The sequence below is a fragment of the Chenopodium album genome, chromosome 25, assembly GCF_948465745.1.
Source record: "Chenopodium album chromosome 25, dcCheAlbu1.1, whole genome shotgun sequence".
NCBI classification, from domain to species: domain Eukaryota; kingdom Viridiplantae; phylum Streptophyta; class Magnoliopsida; order Caryophyllales; family Amaranthaceae; genus Chenopodium; species Chenopodium album.
Window position 1 is genome coordinate 14,058,054 of NC_137858.1, and position 18,526 is coordinate 14,076,579.

The 18,526-nt window shown below is 34.7% G+C and overlaps 1 protein-coding gene and 1 long non-coding RNA gene across 3 annotated transcripts; both read left to right on the forward strand.

The window, feature by feature from the left end:
* Positions 1-2,856: 2,856 nt before the first annotated feature.
* Positions 2,857-4,815, forward strand: LOC145615487 (uncharacterized). The gene is made up of 4 exons (XR_014107285.1): positions 2,857-3,094; positions 3,207-3,725; positions 3,830-3,956; positions 4,340-4,815. It is a non-coding gene; the product is annotated as an uncharacterized LOC145615487 (long non-coding RNA).
* A 2,060-nt stretch (positions 4,816-6,875) lies between these two features.
* Positions 6,876-17,418, forward strand: LOC145614418 (histone-lysine N-methyltransferase ASHH1-like). Of its 2 annotated transcripts, XM_081669474.1 has the most exons (11): positions 6,876-7,023; positions 7,283-7,434; positions 12,876-13,032; positions 13,499-13,585; positions 14,009-14,093; positions 14,203-14,296; positions 14,381-14,579; positions 15,120-15,154; positions 15,694-15,761; positions 15,855-16,021; positions 16,879-17,415. In XM_081669474.1, the coding sequence occupies exons 2-11, from the start codon at positions 7,304-7,306 to the stop codon at positions 17,146-17,148; spliced, it is 1,293 nt and encodes a 430-aa protein (XP_081525600.1). In that variant the 5' UTR covers positions 6,876-7,023; positions 7,283-7,303; the 3' UTR covers positions 17,149-17,415. The 2 variants fall into 2 exon arrangements, with proteins under 2 accessions (XP_081525600.1, XP_081525599.1); XM_081669473.1 differs by having other exon boundaries at positions 15,694-16,021; positions 16,879-17,418.
* Positions 17,419-18,526: the final 1,108 nt, after the last annotated feature.

Genomic DNA, 18,526 nt, shown 5'->3' on the forward strand with positions numbered 1-18,526 from the left:
TTGAACCTTGCATTGCAATAAAAGAACATCTTAACTTCACTATTGAACTACAATTTAGCATTTGAACGTAGTTGCAACAAAAGTATACAAAGTAACATTCTTACACTAATTTGAGTAGGGGGCGAAACCAAGGAGGGGTTGGGGTGGACCTTGGCCTCCCCCTTGGTTTTGGTTATCTATTAAATGTTGGGATAAGATTATGTTAATTGTATTATGGCTGAGTTAAATTTTGGTGAAAATTGAGTTCTTTAGGTCTCAAGTTTGACTCTTCCCCCCCCTTTTTTTTTTTGGTCTCATTCTTTTTGACATCTCAATTAAATTTGTACTACTGCGTATTTCATGTGCGAAATATTACTACATAATTTGGCCCCCTAATAAAAAAATTCTAGTTACGCCACTGAATTTGAGCCCTAACAATTTTTTGACCATGTGCGATTGCACTACTTGTTCCTATTATAAAGAGGGATCCTAATTTTTTTCAAGAATATCCATAACAATCTTATCTTCATTGATATTACAATGTTGGACCCATGTATAGTTGTAACAACCTTTAAAAGTCTTATTAAACATCTTAGTGTAATAATGTTCAACATTCCTTTTGACAAACCATAACTTTAGACAAAATAATTAATATTATCAACATGCTTCACTAAGTTTGATGCAGTATACATTAATACTACTCTTTTTTAATAGATAATTTTCTCACTAGGCTCACTACATACAACCTTTCAAAACCAAATTTAAACATTACACAAAATAGGTGTCCAAAAAATCATGAGGATATCCTTTTCCTAAAGCACCATCGACTTTAGAATTTGAAGCATTAGTGGTTACACCCCACATCTGATTGAAAGGATTTCTCTAATATCAAATATTTTATCAAGAACAAGGGACCAACAAATGAAGCAATCATGTTTATTACATGCTTTGATTGGCGAACTTAAATTGCCATCCATCTTAACATATTGAAGTGCCTTACTCAAGCAATTTCCACTGCTAAAATAATAATGACACGCAAATCAATATATTTCTTCATACGCATAATAAGCCATTTGCGTTATTTTTTTCCAAATTTGAGCTCAATTATTTGGTTTAATTAGGGCTAAAATGACTCCCAAGACCTTTAATAGAACATCATTTCCAACATCCAAATCGATAAAAAAATTATTTGGTTCAATGGGTCACGCTAACAATGATTGAATCAACATAATTGAATTTGTTAACGGCATGATAAGGGCAAGGTTAATGTGTGGTCATTAATTACACTCGAGGGTTACAATGTGTAACTTTTTTTTTTTAAAAAAAATAAGGGCACAACATGGAAAAACCAACATTAGAGGGTTATAATGTAGAATTTCCTTATTCTAATACTAGTGACAAACACGCCTTTAATCTAATTATGTTTGAAAGAGCCTAATTTGTACATACATTTCTAGTTACAAATGATGTTGTTACACTTTTACTGTTAAAATGGGCAAAACCGCTATTTCGCTTTAAAATCGCTACTTAATTCAAGTAGTTGTTTTCCTCATAAATGGAAATTTTTGTAAAAAAAAAAAAAAAAAAACCCCGAAATATAAACACCCTTTTTTTTTTTACAAAATTATATAATACCACCTCCAAAACATAAAACCAGTAGGTATCACCACCCCTCCTCTATTCCGGCCTATTTTTCGACTAAATTAAAAGTTCCACGTTTCACCATCGTATTTTTTTATAACCCCAACCAGCCCAAGGCAGCCACCCCCTTCCCTTGCTTCTTTAATCTCGTCGCCACTACCACCTCCACACCTTCCCGAGCCCTCCGACCACCTAACCCAGCCACATACAACCTTGCTATGCCATACTACCACCCCACAACCTGTCTCTCTTCCCTGCCCTATTCTTTCACCCTCTTGTGTTCCTTTCTTTTTCCTCTGCGCCGCCCAATTTAGCTCCTGCAACATTGCTACGACATCGGTCAATTTATTTCAACAACCACAATTCGACCTCTAAACAACCAAAATCAGCCACCAATTCATTGCCTGATTAGTAATTCGACACCTAACAACATCATAACATCAAGGAGGTAGGGAGGGGGCTAGGTGGGGTTTCGTGGGCAAGAGTGAGGGCTTGGTGGGGTTTGTCAGCGGTTGGAGGTGGCTAGTTGGGGTAGGGGTTTTCCGACAGGTGGTTGGTTTGGATGGGGTAGTAGGAAAAGGGGGGTGGCTGGGGTTATTAGGGGGTTTTTTCAATTTTTTTTTTTTTAAAAATTTGACTTTATTTTTTTTAAATTTTGTTAATTTTGACCAATGGGGTAGTGATACGTGAGAAAGTTGTAATGCATAACAGTTATGCAAAACTAATTACACATAACAAACTTTTTGACCTCTCAGCGAAACTATTGTTACTGCTTAGTAGTACTACTAACACAGGTTCAATAATAGAGGAGCATGAAAAGTACTAATGAAAATTTTTAGTAGTACTTGTTTCCAAAAAAAAAAAAATAGCAGCAACTGCTTTACCTTTTAGTAGTACGTACTTTCAATTAGTTATTATTTACAAAATTGCCACTGATATGTATTTGTATGTACATAACTATTAAGCAAAATTATAATCATTATTGACAACAACTTTGGAGGGTGTTACACTTATTGACACCAACTTGTACCACTAGTTATATTGACACCAATTTTGAATAAAAAAAACATAAATAACATTAATGATACTTGAGTGAGGTCCACTTTGCCAGAATTTTATCATTTACTATATAAATATCATTTTTAGTAATTTAAAACAGATTTATTAAATCAGTAATTAAGTTTCATGTGTTAATTATAGTTTTTTTTTAAAAACCCCAAATTAAAATAACAAAACCCCAATTTTTTCTCTCTCTCTTCTCTTATTCAACCATTCATCTTCTCTATTGATTCTTCTTCCGTTTCCTCTTCATTGCTTACATTTCCCATCCTTCATCATCATCTTTCAGTGGAGATTTGAAGTTAATGGTAGATTATTGTAAATTAGTATGCTGTTTTTACCAAATTTGGAAGACAAACAATTTTTTTTTGAAGCTGATGATTAGGCTTTGCTTGCCGTGCTTGGAGCGTAAGTGGTAAGCTTTATAAAATGAGTTTTGTCTTTTTAGCTTACATTATTTAATTCATCAAACATTGATGAAATTTGGTTATTTTAATTGGAATTATGAATCCGTCCTAAATTTGCAGCCAAGATTGATCCTAATTGGTCCAAGAAAGCATTAACCAAAGTTGTCATTGAGAAATTTGGAGTGAAATTGGAAAGTGGACATGGTATAGAGTTAAAAAAAGAGGCTCATAAACTTCTACATGGCTCTCTAAAGCATCATTACATGAAAATTGGTTCTGAATTGAAAGAGCTAACAAAAAATGACCCCGAGACAATGGTGGAAGTTTTGGCTATAGAAGCAGAATCTGAGGGACAACCAAAAGTTTCCAAAGGTTGTATGTCAGTTTGTCGGGTTTGAGAAAAGGGATTCTGTAGGGTTGTAGGCTTGTTTATGTGTGGATGGATGTTTTATAGAGACATTTTTGGGAGGCCAATTACTAGTTGCAGTAGGAAGAGATGAAAACAATCAAAAGTTTCCAATGTGTTGGGCACTAGTTGAGGGAGAGAACAATGATAGTTGGCATTTGTTTCTTTCAAATTTAAAGGACCTAGAAGGTTTCCAAGTTGAAGGTGCAACTATCATATCTGATCAACACCAAGTATGACATCTCACTGCACCTTGTTGTAATTCATTTTCTCCTTGTTTGTTGAATCTAATTGATTTACTACAATTGAACATCAAATCATTATTATATGTTTGCAGAGCATTATAGCTGCCATTGCATCATTATTTCCCAATGTTGAACACAGGCTATGCTCAAGGCATATTTATGCTAAGTGGGAAAAAGCACACAAGCTAGGGGGATGCACACAAGGATGCTTTTTACAAGGTAGTGAAAGTTCACAATATGGCATCATATGAATTAGCTTTGGAAGAATTAAAAATGTTATCTATTGAAGTCGCATCGTAGAGCCTTTATGAGAACAAGTAGCAAGTGTGATTTGGTAGTCAATAATCTTGCAGAGACATTTAATGGATACATAATTGAGTCAAGATCAAAGCCAATTGTTAACATATTAGAAGAGATTAGGCTATTATTTAATAAGAAAAGGTGGATGATGAAACAAGATGATGATATTTGTCCTAGATTAAGGAAGAAACTTGAAAAAAAAAATAAGGAGTATATATGCAAGAAAGTGCACATTTGTAGCTTCAACAGATAGGCTATTTCAGGGTTATGACAACACTGATATATTGGTTGTCAATCTCCAGGAGCAAACTTGTAGCTGTAAATGGTGGGATCATTGGGGGACCCCATGTTACCATGCAGTTGCTTGTTGTAATTGGATGAGGATCGAACCTGAAATATATGTGCACAAATGGCTGACAAAAATTCTTACATGACGACATACTCAGAAGGGATCAGACCTATACAAGGTTGATTACCTACTTCAGCCACCACCAATCAAGATAGGGTCTAGCAGGCCAAAAAAGAACAGAAGGAAAAATCCAACCGAGAGGGAAGCAGATGGTCAGAAGAAGAAGAAGATGAACAAGCATGGGGTTGTGATGGTTTGTAGTTTATGCAAGCAGAAAAAATATAACAAAAGGTCATGCCCTCAGAAAGGGAAGCAAATACAACAAACTTCTTCAACACCCAATGCTCAAGAGAGGAAATGTAAGACGGGGAAAGGAACATCATCAATTGCAGAACAAGAACAAAAAAATAAAGTTTTAAAAGAACAAGCACTAGCTCACAACCTACTCAAACAGTTAGAAGGGGCAGAGTCTGCCGCCGCAGAGGGAGACCAAGAAAGAAAACCAACACTATTTTACATGAACATGTACAAGTGGAATTGGTGTGTAAAAATAAAAACAAAAATATAATTCGTTTAGCATCGCTGTGGTTTTCCGTTTTTTGGTTTTTTATTTTTTACAAGTATATTATATATTTCCTCCGTTCTATTAATATTGCAACAATGGACTTTTTGCACTATTCATCACTCTTGTTTGACCATATGATATGATTTATACGTTAAGCAAAAAACAATCATGTAGGATCTTGTTGGATTCGTCTCATAAAACACTTTCACAATATTAACTTTTTATAATTTTTACTCGTTCACAATTATAAATATTTAGCATATAAAATGTGTTTTGGGATGCGTAATTTTCTGCTCGTTGCAATATTAATAGAACGGAGGAAGTATGTCACATAATGAATCAAAAACTATTTAGACTTATTAAAATCATGATTATTTTGAAAACTGACAACAGAAAGTGGAAACACCTTTTTCTTGTTTCATGTTTTTGGTTTTTAGTTTTCAAAAAAATAAAAAACTGAAAACCAAAAATGATGCCAAACAAACCCTAATTTGTTTGCTTTTGCTTACATTATTTATCTCAATTTTTACTTACTTACACTTCTGTTTTTGTGGTAATAACATACCAGGTTGGGCAACATGGAGTCATTTTGATACGTCTCAAGCATCATCATCAGCATCATAAAAGTAACAACAATTTTTGGAAGAGTTTCAAGATTCAAGATTAGATATGAAATAGATATCCATATCAAGATTTTGTAAAAAGTAACAGATGTACTTGCTCTTTTTTGGGGTTAAGGTCAACATTATGTAAAGCAGCAACTTTATTTAACTTAATCATTTTTTGGACAATTAGTGGGTACGCATATGATGTAGAGCAACTTTTGAGAATTTATGGAATGCTACTTACTCTTTTTTTGGATTAAGGAGATTATAAGCAAAGAAAATGGCTGAATAAGAGAGGAGAAAGAAAAAAAATTGGGGTTTTGTTATTTTAATTTGGGGCTTCTTTTTAATAAAACTATAACTAACACATGAAACTTTAATTAGTGATTTTAATAATCTGTTTTAAAATTACTAAAAATGATATTTATATAGTAAATGTAAAATTTCTGGCAAATGGACCCCACTCAAGTATCATTAATATTATTTATGTTTTTTTAATTCAAAGTTGGTCTCAATATAACTACGACAAATTTATATTGGCCGCAACACCCTGAAATATGGCTTAGGTGCATTGAGCACCCTGAACTTTATTTGCTTAGTAGTCAAAACACCACCAACTAATGGTGTAAGGTGTGACGTGTGTCTTAAATGAAAATTTTCGACCACTTATTTCATCAAAGGAGGTTAATCCGAGCTTGCCAAGTGGATGAGAATTGTTAATTATTTATTTATACTATCCCGGAGAGTTAAGATTCACCTAATCCAAAGATATGTGTGGCCAAATTTTTTCATTCAAGGCATGTATCGCACCCTACACCATAATTGGTAGTGTTTTGGCTACTATTAAAAGTTCAGAGTGCACCTAAGCCATAATTTAGGGTGTTACGACCAATTTTGCCTATAACTAGTGGTGCTAGTTGGTGTCAATAATTACACCTCCCAAAGTTGGTGTCAATGGTTGTAATTTTGCGTAACTATTATGTCTTTAAACTCCCTCAGTTATACGTGGACCCTTTAGTCGGAACAAGCTGGAATAGAGGAGGGATGGTGATACTTAGGCCCTGTTCTCATTGACTGAATTAAATATTTTATAAGAGAAGGAAATTGGGAGCTAAACAAAACTGTACTGAACTGAATTTCAACGTATGAAAACAGGCCCTTAGTGAAAAAAAATAAAATAAATTTGAAGGTGGTATTTTATAAATTCGTAAAAAAAAGTGGTAAATTAGAAAAGTGGTGTATTTTGAGTAATTTTTTTAAAAATATAATTTCCTAAATGAATATTCCTCGTCATTTTTATTCTGTGTTTTGGACTTGTCAAAAAAAAAAAAAATTCTCTGTTGGAAATTTTCATTTTAGTTTTATTTTACAACATCTCTTTCCCTCTCTCTGCCATTGAAGCGTACTCTGAATTCTCCATTGAAGAGGCTTCTGAGCTTTCTCTCCGCCATTAAAGCAGCTTCTGAGGTAATATGCTTATTTCTTTTTCTAACCTTCGAATATAAATTTCGCAATCTAGGGTTTTAATTATTAGTATAGTCAATTTAGGGTTCTTTTAGTTGGATTAAACTATTGATTATTGTTAATGCTGAAGTTATGATGAATTTAACGAGCAATGCTGTTGCTAGAATTTTGCTATTTGCAATTTATGTTGGTATTATGAAGCTAGAAAAATTTTATGCTATTTTTCGAGCCTAATTTGATAATTGAGTAAAATTGATTGCAGGAATTTGTTCATAACCCTTTGATGCTAGGACGGAACTATGAAAATGGATCTTTTCTCCCGGGGACGGCCTCTCATCGTGCCCTGACTCAGGGACAGGCCTGCCAAGAAATCGGATACATACACATTGATCAAAATGAATTTTCATATAGGAAGTGAGATATCTTGCCTCTATTCTTTTCATCTTTATATATATGTGATGAAGGTCCATAATGTAGAGTATCATCGCGATTTAGTAGATTAGACATCATTTTAATAAGCAATTCTTGATTGGTTCCATGAATTTTATAGATTATTTATTGAACAAAGGAATCTGTAATTTGGCTTATTAATAGATTGGATTCTAAGCAACGCAGTTTTCGACTTTCTGGTATAACCTGTTTTGTCACCTCTCCATTTTACAAACCTCCACACTGCATGGTTTATCACCTCACCCTCCACCTCCACATGCCTTATTGCCTTTGGAATGCGACAACCCCCCATGCTTGCTTACTTGGCTATGTTCATTGTGCCTATAACATAGTAAAAATACGTAAAGGAATTGACTGATTTTCTAGCCTTGGTTGCTTAGATTCGTCACATATATTCAGAAACGCGGTGGCTTTAGCTATGAGTGGTGGCCATGGCCCATGATAGAGAATGGTTTGTTGGAGGAGAGACAGAGACAGTTTGATGGAGAATCAGAAATATCTATTCTCATTAGGGGGTAATTACTTGTATAATGAGACATCGATATGCAATCTTCAAATTACTTAAGTACTATACTAACAATAAATTGTTTTATAGGGGATTAACAAATCCTACAATTTTGACTTTTATTTAAGGGAGTAAACTTGTTGGACTACTACAAGTAGGCTTGGAAGAATTCCTTTCCAACTGAACTCTATATATTTTTTTATTCACATGATAGTAAAGCTGAAATGCATCTTGAACTATTACATTACCAATGAAGTATAAATATCTGAATTTCCTCATCCTGTTTGATCCAATTGTTACCTAATTTACCCCACCCCCTGTGAACTGAAAGGAGATTTATACTAGTGAATTGGTACTTTTTTTGGTCCAATATAACTGATTGGGTAGTGAATTACAAACCCGTACTGAATCTCATACTGATGAATTAGGTAACACTGCTATGATCACATATTCACATGTGTTCCTCTACATGTTTACCTATGGGAAATGCAAGATGATTCTAGTCTTTGGGTTGAGGATTGTATACATGTATAGTGAGATGGAAAAGAATGTTGCTGATAGGTTTTACTTGTTAAATAAACATGGTTGAAGAAGTCCAGTGATTTTTCGGAAAGTTTATTTAGTAATTATGTTTTGACTGGTGCTCCTTGTTAAAAGCATTTAGTATGCTTTGCTGCAGCTCATTTGTTAATTTGGAGATGATGTGAGTATGGTGAGAAGTAAGGACTTTAATAAAAGGTGATGTGATTTCTCTTCTTTAGTCGTAGTTTAGGCTTTTCAAACTTTGATCAACAAATGTCAGTATCCCAAGTACAAAAGTAATGCTTCTATCTAGAGAGGTGAATAAAGATAGACATATTGGCTGTTGCATTGGATTTGGAAGTATCTATTATAACAAAAGGGTTATCACTGCAGATTTCTGGGGATAAAGAGCTCTAATTTCTGAAGTCCAAATTCTTCTGGTGGAATCTTGTCTTGTTGGTCCTTGAATAAGTGTACTCTATGCCATGTTCACTGTGAGTAGTATTAAACAAGAAGTCTTTTGCCGAGATTCCTAGTTATAAAAATGTTGCAATCCCTTCAAGTAGATTTTATCAATCCTCCTAGTAAGGGCATCTGGCTACCTCCTGATATATCCAAACCATCTAAGTCTCTTTCTTTTTTGTGCCCATCTCTTCTTATGTGTTTACTTTCTTTTTCCTTGTCAACTACATCAATTTGACCTCCCATTATCATTCTTCTTGGGTTTATCATTTCTTCTCTTGCAATCCTTTCACCTTTACTTACTATAATAATTTCCCCCAACTTACGAAGCAAGAGGAAAGGGGGAAATATCATGCTTGAATCTTAATTTTTATTTTTTTCTATTTAGGGCCATGTTTTATGTAAACTTTAGCAAGGCTAGATCCCTTTTTGTCTGACTTTGCTGCAAGGAATCAATATTTGAGGGAGGGGCACATTTGTCATAGCCTATTAGTAGTGTCTTGAGGAATAAGTTAGAGTTAGTTATGAGACTTTTTCTATAATTAGGCCTCATTAGGAGTAGGCCTGATCACGGATCGGATATCCGATCCGAAAGTGGATTTCGGATCGGATATTCGAATCCGAAAATACAGATATTTGGTATCCGTATCCGAACCGAAATTTTCGGATATCCGAAAATCCGGATATCCGAAATTTTCGGATCGGATATCCTATATCCGACTACTTTAATTACAACTTTTATTTTAATGGAAAAGTTGATATTTTTTTCCCATTTTTTAACAGAGCAAAAATAGAACAACACTTGATTAACAGTTCAAAAAGCATAACTTATTAAGTTATTAACCTATATCCATAATTTGTAAGAAAAATTAAAACAATCACAACTATATAACCCAGAAATTGGTTTCCAAAATCAAAACTAAAACCGATTAACTAATTCAAATTAGTGGTAATAACAAATGAGAAAAAAATAGCAGCACAAGGGAAGCAAGCCAAGCCGCCGCTGGTGGAGGAGCGAGGGAGCGAACTCAGGTTGTCTCCGCTGGTGGAGGAGCGAGGGAACGAACTCCAGTTGTCGCCGCCGCTGCTGGTGGAGGAGTGATGGAACTCAGGTTGTTGCCGCTTGTGGAGAAGTGATGGAAGTTGCGATTGATGGAGGAGTGAGGGAAGTCGCGCGCGACGTACTGGTGGAGGAGTGAGGGTGTCAGGGTGTGAGTTACAAGGAGAAAAGAGAGGAGAAAGAGGAGGATCTGAGAACTTGAGAGGAGAGTTACATGTAGATCTGAGAAGAGGGAGGAGGGAGGAGGGAGAAGAGGGGGGCGGTGAGAAATGAGAATGAAGGGAATGGGTTAGGGTTTGTTCATTTTGCTGGTTTAGTTATTTGGGTCAGGGGGATATTTGGGCCTTGGGAAGTATATAAGGTTTGCTGGTTTTAGGGTATTTTTTCGGATATTCGGATATCCGAAATTTCGATATCCGATATCCGAAATTTTCATCCGATCCGAAATTGTTTTCGGATCGGTTATCCTAAATTTTCGGATCGGATGCGGATCGGTTTTTCGGATTTTCGGATTATCAGATAGTTTTGCTCAGCCCTAATTAGGAGGAATAATGTTCATGCTGAAAATATTGTTAAGCTTGGCTTAGTTTTGGAGAGCTCCTTTCCTCTCGAATGAAAGGTGTATTAACTGAGTTTCGCTAATCATCAATACAGCCTATCCTTCTTCTTCCTCTTAATTCTTCTGTTAGTCACTGAGTTTTCTTACAGGCTAGCTAATTCCCAGCATTTGCCTCTTCTCTTGTTAACCTATACATACCATCTTAGTCTCATTTATAGCATCATTTCATCTATAGAAGCTATTTCCACCTTATCTCTTATCCTTTCATTCTTGATTCCATCTCTTAATGCATGGTCTAACATGAGCTTGAGTGTAATGAGTCTGACTAACACCCATGATTTTAATGGAATTTATTATGGTTGAGAACCTATTAGGTATTCTCCATAGGGGCACCTAATTTACAATGGACAAGTGATTAATCCGTCTCTCCATTACCTATATAACCCCAAATATTTGAGACACTTTACTTTCATTCTATTATCTTCTCCAGTAATAACTTATGGTCTGAGGTATCCCACATGTCCATTAACTTACTAAGTTCTTTTTGATTCTTCAAAACAAGAAATCCATTGATTTTAAGGTTTCCCTCCTAATTTTAAAACTTGTGGCACATTCTTTAGTCTTGGAATCTCATACACTGAAACTGTAATCAGAAAATAACGTACACCATGGTAATGCCCCTTGGATGGTTGTTCTTAAGCTTGTTATTATTGTGAAAAGGAATGGACTTAAAGTAGGTCCTATCACTGTGCTTATCTGGGCTGATGTGTCTATATTTAGGCCGATTAAGAAGCTTTTCCATCTTTCCTTGATGTGAAGTTCATCTAGGGCTGTACCTTTTCCATCTTTGATGCATCTCACCTGATCAAGTTTGATGATTCCACCATAGCCCTCGCTAATCTAAATGTGTGCCTTTCTCCTTTTTTGTCCAATCTTTGGTATAACAGTTAATATTCCCTAGTTTGGCCAATACAATTGTTTTCTTCACTCTTTGGTTAGCCATCCTGTACTTGTTCTTGTTTGCTACACTTTTTATTTTTTATTTTTAAATAAATGCTATTACCTAAGATCTTGTATGCCTACTCCCTTGATATCTTGCCCTGAACTTCTTTCCACCTAAAATGATTTGGATGAACAGTATCAAGTATCCCGGGTTGTATCACCTCTTTGAAGGAGCCAAGGAGGGACACTTGTTGAATTGTTTAATGTGCTAGAAGAGAAAAGTATGGACTATAAGAGCATCTCCAATGGTTTAATATAGGGACTTGCTTGCAAATTTTAAAAATATTAAAGTTGTAGCTTGACCATTGGAACAATATTGGAAGGCCTGCTTCAATGAGCAACACTGCTCACTCAAGCAACACTGCTTGAAAATTTGAAGAAAATTCATTTTTTTTTTTTCTAATTAAAAAAAATAATCCAAAGTAATTTCCACCAATTGGAATACTATGCGTGTAAAATTGTTTTGCATGCAAAATACTACGGAGTAGATAGAGATAAAAAATACAATACTTAATGTGATAAATATAAAATATGTGATATGTTTCTTTTCTTTTCTTTTTTTTTTCTTTTTTTTTTTTTGGGTATTATCTCAAGAACTCAAACACTTAATCACACTATTTTCAAAAATTTTAATTTTTATGAATTAGAATTTGACTGTTAATTTTTTTTTTGTCGTATTATTTTTATATACTCCAAAAAAAAAAAAACCACAATCATCTATGATATACAAGTAGTAAATAAAAAATCACTATATTATCCAATAATTTTAATTAAATATTAATAAACATAAATTTTAAAAAAAAATTGTTTGATGAGGCAAGCTACAAGGTGTTGTAGCCAACCAATGTGGAACTTTGTAGCTTGAAACCTTTGTAGTTCAAAAATCACATGTTGGAGATGCTCTAATCTGCTTGTTAGTAGATTGTATTTAGCTACTGAATGCATTGAACATTTTGCACCAATTTTCATCTATCGCTAGGCAAATTGACACTGGAACTGTTTACTTAGCAATAATAGAAAATTGGTAATTGGTACCCAGAAGAAAATGCTACTCCCTTTCTCCCAAATCTTGTCCCTTTTGGAAACAGAATTTTTAATAAGAATCTTTGGATGCATTCGGCATTCTTATGAAATTATGCACTCATTGTTGTGGCTCTGCAACTGGAGGACATATATAACCAAAAGCTTCTACTTTCACCTACTGTTTGCTTATCTCGTTGTTATTGTTATCCATTTGTTTGTGTTCTTATTTTGTGACACTTAATTTTACCTTTAACATTTTATATGTTTTTTAGGCACAAGAAGCAGAAAGAGGAAGATATTGTCATTTGTGAATGCAAATTCAATCCTATTGACCCTGAGAGTGCTTGTGGCGATGGATGTCTGAATGTACATACCAGTACAGAGTGCACTCCTGGTTATTGCCCTTGTGGCTTAGTTTGTAAGAATCAGGTGATTTGCTGTGCTTCCCATCGTCATCTATTATGTCATTAGGATGTTTGTTTGTGATATCTTTACTTCTCCGTTCCAAATTGGGGTTCTAAAGTAAGCGTATCAGCTCACCTGGAACAAAGAAAGAGTTTGAAAAAGTAGGGAAGGAAAGACTCTGGCTGACTGCACAGATATTTTTTTTAACATAATGGCACGGCCGGCACGCTTCCCCTTGGTGCCATTGTATTGGAGTTTCATTTTATGATGTAAAGCGTTGCTGGGATGCTGTTATTTATCCCCTATTAATCCCTTCACAGAGTTTTTTTTTAGAAATTGTCATGTAGTCAACTTTCTGTTGTTGGGTACTGTGCAGTCAGCTTTTATCATTGCTAACAAGTAGTCTCTTAAAGAATTATCTGTGCTTTGTATGCCCATGATACAAAAATCTGTTTCCTCTTTCAATTCCTAATATGCATTTGCTTTACAGAAATTTCAGAAATGCGAATATGCAAAAACCAAGTTATTCACAACCAATGGTCGTGGATGGGGTCTTCTTGCTGATGAGGAAATTAAGGTATTGGTCATTTAAAAGCTTAAACAACTATCATCATTTTACTACTCAGGTACTTAAGTTACTTTACCAACGCTGTATGACCGGGTCCTGATGACCAGTGTGTCCTTTTCTGCATTCCTTTTCTTCGTGTAACTCTTGAAAGTGTTCGTAGCTAAGAATGAGGTTGCTCTACTGCTTTTGATGTCCTGACACTTTTTATTATGTTTATATTGATTTTTAAAAGTGAATTTATGACGGAACTCAATATCTGTATAATTAATCCGTGAAATCAGATAATCTGTGAAAATTCAATGTATGTGCAGTTTTTCTTACTTGCGTTAGTTATTTGTTATATTTTGGTGTCAATGAAGTGCCACCAGAATCTCATTTTTCACATTCTATTTCATTTCTCAATCCATCTAACTCCTTGGCTCAATCCCTCAGGCTGGACAGTTCATCATTGAATATTGTGGTGAAGTAATCTCATGGAAAGAAGCTAAGAGTAGAGCTCAAGCTTATGAAACCCAAGGTATGCTGTTTATCTTTGGCATTGGTAAATTTGAACTTAAGTTCTTTGAAAACCTGCTGTTGTTGATTGGAGGTTGCTTAATAAAACTTGTTATTTTTCTCACCTCAAGGTCTCAAGGATGCATACATTATATCTCTTAATGCCTTCGAATCTATTGATGCAACTAGGAAGGGAAGCCTCGCTAGATTCATCAATCATTCATGGTGAGACTTACACATGATTTTGTGACTTGTACAATCCTAGTATATTCCTCTCACTGCATTCTCTCTTTTACTTTGATTTCACAGTCATCCAAATTGTGAAACAAGGAAGTGGACAGTGTTGGGGGAAATAAGGGTTGGCATATTTGCAAAGCACGATATTTCAGTTGGAACAGAACTAGCATATGATTACAACTTTGAATGGTATGGTGGTGCAAAGGTGCGGTGTCTCTGTGGTGCTGCTAGTTGTTCTGGATTTCTCGGGGCAAAATCTCGTGGTTTCCAGGTAAATTAAGTGATGATTTGGAGGTTATGATTGCAATATTGAGGCAATTGAGCTATAATCTTTGTCTAGGATTCATGTGTCACAAGAATAAGCTAATATCATGTTATTTTAACTTCAGATATATTTTAAAAGAACGCTTAAACGCAGTAAGATCATAGGTAATATCAACAAAATGGGATGTTTCAGATCTCTTGAATGGAATAGGCAAGTTTTCTGTTGTAGGATATGTAATTCATATCAGCTAGCCACAAATATTCTAGTAAATTGGCTCCGTATAATCTATCTTGGTAAGTTCACCCATATCAGGCAATGCCTAGACATAAATAGGACGGGTTTTTTCTACTGTTTATTCTGAAATAAGAGGGGGCAGAGTTTTTCCATTGCAGATTCTGCTCTGATGGTGATTGCATTTTTGCTAGATATAATATATGTCAGTCTAGTCATTACCTGTTTTGTATTTTTGCATTTCTGATTTATATAACTTCCAAGGCTCTTATATTGCTCTATTAAGCTAATTTTTTCACTCTCTTATTCACACAGGAAGACACGTATCTGTGGGAAGATGATGATGACAGGTAAGATCTGATTACAGACACTACCGGTCTTGTGTGCAGCTTTCAACTTTCCATTTTTTTTATTTTTATTTTTTTATGTAGCATATATCTAATCTGAAAATTTTAAGTTGACAAAATTGGTTTCCAGTGATCTTGATTGATCTGTTTCTCATTTTTCCTTTTTAGTTTGAAGCTTCTATTTAACATTTTCTTCAATTACTGCTATCTTTTCTATCCTTACTGTCCTCCAGGACTTAAATAGCCATAAAAGACTGCATATGATTTTTCCTAATTTATTTTTCATGCTGATGTTTCTTTAGAGCTTGGTTTTCTGGAATATTCCATACTTACGCTGATTAGTTCTATAGTTTGTTATCGGAGCCCCTCCCTAGGCATGCAATTATCGTCCTTACCTTTTTGTGTAGGTCTATGTCTTCTATCTGACTATCTTAATTTACTTGTGCTGTTTTCCCTTTCTTTTCCTTTCTGGTGATATGATTGTGTCAAATCATGTATCTAGACATTAACCTATCCGCTTTTTTTTTTTTTTTTTTCCACAGATACTCCGTTGAGAAAATTCCTCTGTATGACTCAGCTGAAGATGAAGCTTCAATGCAAACGGTTACAAGTACAAACTCCTCCAAAATTGAATTTATGATGGATGCTGATCATAAAATTGATTCTACTCTGCTGAATATTGATCCGCTTGCTTCTATTCCAGCAAATGGTCTTGCATCCATCTCCCGAAACTATCCTCTAGCTAAGAAAAAGCTAAAACGTTTGCCCAAGGGAAAGTCTAAAAATTTGGCACAAAAGGAATTTAATGCTAAGTATGTTGTCTCCCTTCTAGAAGCAAAAGAAGCACAACAAGAGATCCTGATGTATGAGGTATAAATTGGAGACCTGACTGGCTTTTTCATAAATTTTCAGTTTTTCTTAGCTGCGTCTGACTGGTCTAATAGGCTTTAGTCTTAACACATTCTTTTAATTTTTCTTAGTCTCATGATGGTTTTCTATCATATCTGTCTATGATGTTAAGTGAAGTGTTTTTTCCTTTCTTGTGCGAGTGTACTCTAGGTGCCTATGTGCTTTTGCAGTATTTTCTAGGTCTAAGTATTTCACATGCGTGCTCCATTGGAGTATAATTTTGGCTACAATAATCGAACGTACTACTACCTTATTTTTGTGTACGATTTCACTACTTCTGCCTTCGTCATACCCTTTGTAAACAAATTGTCTTTTGTGGGCCATTTACAAAAAATCTTTCTACTAATTTAAATTGGTTAGGGGGTAACTGGGTTGAGTGGTGATGCCATTCATCCTGACTACATGAATGTATACTGAGTTTTCACTGTTGCTTTGCTTTATCAGGGCTGCATTACCAATGGTTAATAATTTATTATACCACGTTATGTGGGTTCAGTCTTTGGCTTTATTGATACTACATGGTTTTCAGTCTTTTTGGGATTATATGGCGGTAAATCTGGCAAGTGTAGATTAGTAGTCTTCTGGGTTCCTTATTAGGTTATTTTTAGTGGTTCTAGCTGTTTCTTTCTTGTACAATTTCTGATGACTTCCTGATGACTAGTACACTCCCAAAGTATGAAGGCAGCTTAGTGCTAGCGTCCTCAACCTATGTTTCCAAATACCAGCTTATAAAAACTCGAGTTATCATAAGATTCATAACTAGCTGTAGGTAAAGGTCTTTTCCAGGCTTTTTGTCTCACTGTTTGTTTATTGTGCAGGAAATGAAGACTGATGCAAGCTCCAATCTTGAATCTTTGTACAATGAAATAAGACCCGCTATTGAAGAACATGAAAGAGACACACAAGATAGTGTACCAACAAGTGTAGCAGAGAAGTGGATAGATGCAAGCTGTGTAAAATTGAAATCCGAATTTGATCTGTATTTTTCTATCATTAAGAATGTCGTGTGCGCTCCAAAGAAGTCTCGTGACGTCAGGCAACCAGGTAACGATATGGATAACGGAGTTATGCTATTGACTAATCAATGATATCATGCATATTGTTAATCTAACCTGTAGCTTCAATTGTTTCACACAAAGGTTGTAAAAATGAGAAGTGAATAGGAATAGGTTTGCCAACGGTTGTAGTTGTAGACTTGTAGGCAACCTCATTTTTATCCGTTGGAGTAGACACTAGACAATTGTACATTGCAATTATTCTTGTCCAGCAGAAAAAATAGAGGTTAGATACTTAGATGTACGAGATGTAAGATTTGAAATTTTATGTAGGAAGAATTAGTAAATCTATCAATTTGCTTGATTGCTCAAGTTTTGGAACTATATCTCTGATTAATGATTACTCCTTAACTTGGCTTTAAAAAGAAGTTTCATTATACTCACTCCATTTCTTTTTATTAGAATTTTCTGGGCTTCTGTAATTTTTACCACTAGTGGTTTTTAATGTTTCTGGGATTCATTTGTTTTGAATTTTCTGGGCTTTTGTTGTGCTGACTTTTCTAATTGAAAAGGATATTATTTAGGCTTGGGAGCTTGCGAATGTTGTGATGTTTCACTACTTTGGGTGTCTGAGATCAGACTAGATTTTTTTACTTTTATTTTGGCTCAGTATAATTTAAATACTCCGTACAAATTGTTGTTTACAGTACCTTTCAATTGATATAGTTTTCCTATAATTGGGTAGAACAATTGTGTTATTGTTAGATGGTCGGAGCAGCTATATCACTATACGAATAAACGAAACAAGCCGTATTGAAATATAATGCGAGTGTGTTCATATTGATTATCAACAATGAACTTGAATATGAATGGAACCTTATGAAGCCGTATCAACCCAAAAATAGAATTGGATTTCACCCTATAACAAGGACGATAAATAGCCTTTTAACTGTACTTTGTATGTTATGACCACATATAGCTGACGATATTAGTTAATTGACATGATCTCTTGGATATTATCAAGCATATATATTAATTAGGGTGGTCTTTTTGAAGGGTACATTGTGTATTATGTATAATATAATAATAATGATACTTATAGGCTATAGCTTTATTATTGTTGATAGATTGGTATTGGACTTTAGTACTATCGCTTCGTTCCTTAACATGTAATAATGACCATTTCTTTTTTCCTCTATTAGAAGATGAGTTTGTACTAGAGGTGAGCATAACTATCTGAAAATCCGATGATCTGAAAAACTTTGAACCAGTTTTTATCCAACTTAAAAACAAACATGAATGAACTTATAAATGAAAACAATTAAGCTGTTTGTGAGTAAGCTAAGAATACATAAATGTTCAAGGTAACCTTAGCTTGTTATATTGTTTATGAGCTTATTGTACAATTTCTGTGAATTATGATCGGACTTTTTTACAAGTGAATTGACTCATGGACATCTCTAACACACGT